The sequence below is a fragment of the Stegastes partitus genome, unplaced genomic scaffold (genome assembly GCF_000690725.1).
Source record: "Stegastes partitus isolate 25-593 unplaced genomic scaffold, Stegastes_partitus-1.0.2 Scaffold888, whole genome shotgun sequence".
In the NCBI taxonomy this organism is placed as follows: domain Eukaryota; kingdom Metazoa; phylum Chordata; class Actinopteri; family Pomacentridae; genus Stegastes; species Stegastes partitus.
Genome location: NW_007578619.1, coordinates 288445 through 291706, shown reverse-complemented (window position 1 = coordinate 291706; position 3262 = coordinate 288445). Strand labels below are relative to the sequence as shown.

Sequence of the window (3262 nt, the reverse complement as noted above, 5' to 3'; positions counted from 1 at the left end):
TCATTTTTGATTAGGCCTCCACTAGCTCTTAAAGATCCATCCATCCATCATCTATACACCGCTTAATCCTCACGAGGGGGGTGCTGGAGTCTATCCCAGCCGACTTAGGGCAAAGGCCGGGGACACCCTGGACACGTCACCAGTCTGTCACAGGGCTACACTTAGAGACAGACAACCAAGCACATTCACATTCACACCTACGGCCATTTTAGAATCACCAATTAACCTCAACATGTTTTTGGACTGTGTGGGAGGAAGCCGGAGAACCCGGAGAGAACCCACACTGCACGGGGAGAACATGCAAACTCCATGCAGAAAGAGCCCAGCTGTGAGGCGACGGTGCTAACCACAGAGTCACCTTGCAGCCCCATGTAAGAACTTATTCTTTTCTAAAAAAATGCTGTTGAAAATGCAACACTGCATCACCCAGTTTAAGCTCTTAACTGCAGAATTTGGTGAAAAAATGTCTCTTTACATTTGAGCAACTATCAGTATTGGCAGACGAAGATGGATTTAGTTTAGACTTAATTGTAATAATGATGGAATATATCCCAATTTATTTTTAGGGCACCCTATTTTAAAATCATAGATCAAGTGCAAGTTTTTCTCCAGCCAATCAAACCAGTACATATTAACTAAACAAATTATGGTTTTAACTGTGAATATCATGTCGTCCATTTGACTTCCCTTAACTCTCAGGAGGAGCTCGAAGACAAAGCAACACAAGCATGACCTTGGACTCATGACTAATAGAATAAATACCTAATTTAACTAAGCTATCACGTCCTGTTTCCACTATACAAGTTTCATAGTAGCCCCTAAAGACATTAAAATGGTTGTGAGGTGTCTTACTAAATAGTTAATTGACACTAATGATGAGGAAAATGTTCGAGGTTTTCAAACAATCTCTGCACTCAAAGTTGTAAAAATCCCCACAGCAAAGACTTCAAATATGCTTGATGTTTTTATTTACATTTCAAAATAAAAGACCACCCATGAAGAAATCATTTCCTTCATGGACGCACTACAAATACATTTACTGTACAAATCAAAATAGTTCCTATTTCTTTCCCGAAACGAAGAACGCAGAGGTTTATGCAGGAGCCACGGAGGAGACTTCTGTCTTTGATGTGGATACTTCAGAGCCATCATCCACTTGTTTGCCAAAGAGCTGCAAGATGCATGTGCGGAACTGATGGAGAAAGAAGAGAAAAGAATGTCAAAATTGGACAAAAGACACATCTGACATGGTAAGTTGCTCACTATGGCGATGAGATTCTTGTGCCCACCTGTCGGTTCATGAAGACGTAGATGATTGGGTTGTAGATGGTGGCGCTCTTGGCAAAGTATGCAGGCATGGCAGCAGCCAGAGGATGGAACGCATACCCAGGGTTGGCGGCAGCAAAGCAGGCAAAAAATGTGTAAGGTCCCCAGCACAAACAATAAGCAAAGATCATGACCACGACCATCCTGGATACTTCCCTCTCAGCTTTCTGTGTTGACTCCGATTCCTTCTGCTGCAAGGCAACCTGTGGTTGACAAATCAGAAGTGTCACGTCCTGCCCGGCTGGGGCCTACAGATAAAGTACAGAACTGCAATAGAAAGGACTTACAGCACGGATGGCCAACCACACTGCAAGGTAGCACAGGATGATGATGGCCAGGGGAAGGAGACAACATGTGACCATGAGAACAATCATGTAGGACTGGACTCCAGGGTCTTCACTCCCACTGAACACATCAGGTCCACAGGATGTCTTCAGTCCATGAGGCCAGTACCTGACACGACAAAAGACTGCTCAGTTTTTATTGCCACTGATGAATTTGTTATCTTTATAAATACATGAAATCAGTGCGATAACAAAAACCAGCAGGCTACCTGCTCCATCCAAACATGGGGGGAGCGCACCACACTGCTGCCCAGACCCAGGAGAACACAATTCCACTTGTGGCCCATTTGGCATCAAACTTGACGTTTCCGAAAGGTTTGCACACAACAACCCATCTCTCCCAGGAGATGATGGTCAACGACCAAAGAGCAGTAATACCTGTGTAATGAAGCAGTGCATTCATTTAACTTAAATATAATAAACGTTTCTTAAAAAATTTCTTTTAAACACTATTTCATTATTTCATTCAAGATTTAAAAAAAAAAACTGCTTACCACAAGTTGAGACAATATAGCCCTCAAAAACACACATTGGGTGTCCAAGGATGAAATAACCAAAAAACTGGTTGCAGACACTGATGGTGCTGGCAAAGACTGTCTCTCCAAGATCAGCAATAGCAAGATTGACCAAGATCCAGTTCAGAGGGTGACGGAGTTTCTTGAACTTTGCTGTGGCCACCAAGACGAGACCGTTGGTGAAGACGGATAATATGACCACAAAAAACATCCAGACTGTTGCAACGTTGTAAACCCATCGAGGAGCAATGTGGTAGTTTGGGCCCTCAAAGGGATCTAGTGAAAGAAAAAAGTTTTACAGTTTGGTTTCATGAGGTCCCACCATGTCAAAGTACTACCTTTTTAAAACAACATGTAATAATCTACGTAATGGTAAACACAGTGTATGTAATTGGAATATGTCGTCTGTCTTGTCACAGAAATAAGACAAAAGTCTAATTTTTGAAGAGTGCTGTAAAATAATACATATTGTAGTTAAAGTTGCATTCAACACTCAAGGGGAGAAAATGTTGAAATGCCCTCAGATGTTGCCACTGAAATTGTATACTGTCTGTTCAGACAAAATCTGCCCATGAATGGAATAAAGAAGTTTTAGGGTTGAACTAAAAAGCATTTTTCTCAGGTTCTTGGTCCATTTCTTTACTTTTTTTTTTTGGTACAAATCTATCATATGATAAACATCCCCATGAAACTCTTCAAAACATAAAACAAGCATTCATTACCTTTGGTGTAATTAGTGTTTGTGTAAGTAAAGGCAGCTCCCCTCGTTGTTTCTTCATTGTACCGCCTGGCAGCAAACACCGGTTTTCCCCACTCCTCTGCCATCCTGATCTTAGAAGGAGGTCCTCAGCTGTCTGCCTTTCCCCGTCACTTGCAGTCTCCTTGGGTGACTGGAGCCACACATCTGACCTTAGCTTTTATACTTATGCTTCAGAGACCTGTGATAGGATTAGGCTACAATCAAATTACAGCTGCAGTGTGTCACTTGGCAGTGATACTTAGCAGGAAAGCAATAAACTTACTTTAAACTGTTATTAAAACTATTAGCTAATGAGATTAAGACACAAAATGCCAGAA

General features: G+C 41.8%; 1 protein-coding gene across 1 annotated transcript; it reads right to left on the bottom strand.

Annotated features, from left to right (window-relative positions):
- Positions 1–1093: 1093 nt before the first annotated feature.
- On the bottom strand, positions 1094–3010 carry LOC103365902 (red-sensitive opsin). The gene is made up of 6 exons (XM_008293470.1): positions 2908–3010; positions 2165–2461; positions 1880–2048; positions 1614–1779; positions 1290–1529; positions 1094–1192 (listed from the first exon to the last, which is right to left on the bottom strand). Exons 1-6 carry the CDS (start codon positions 3008–3010, stop codon positions 1094–1096), a joined length of 1074 nt encoding a protein of 357 aa, XP_008291692.1.
- Positions 3011–3262: the final 252 nt, after the last annotated feature.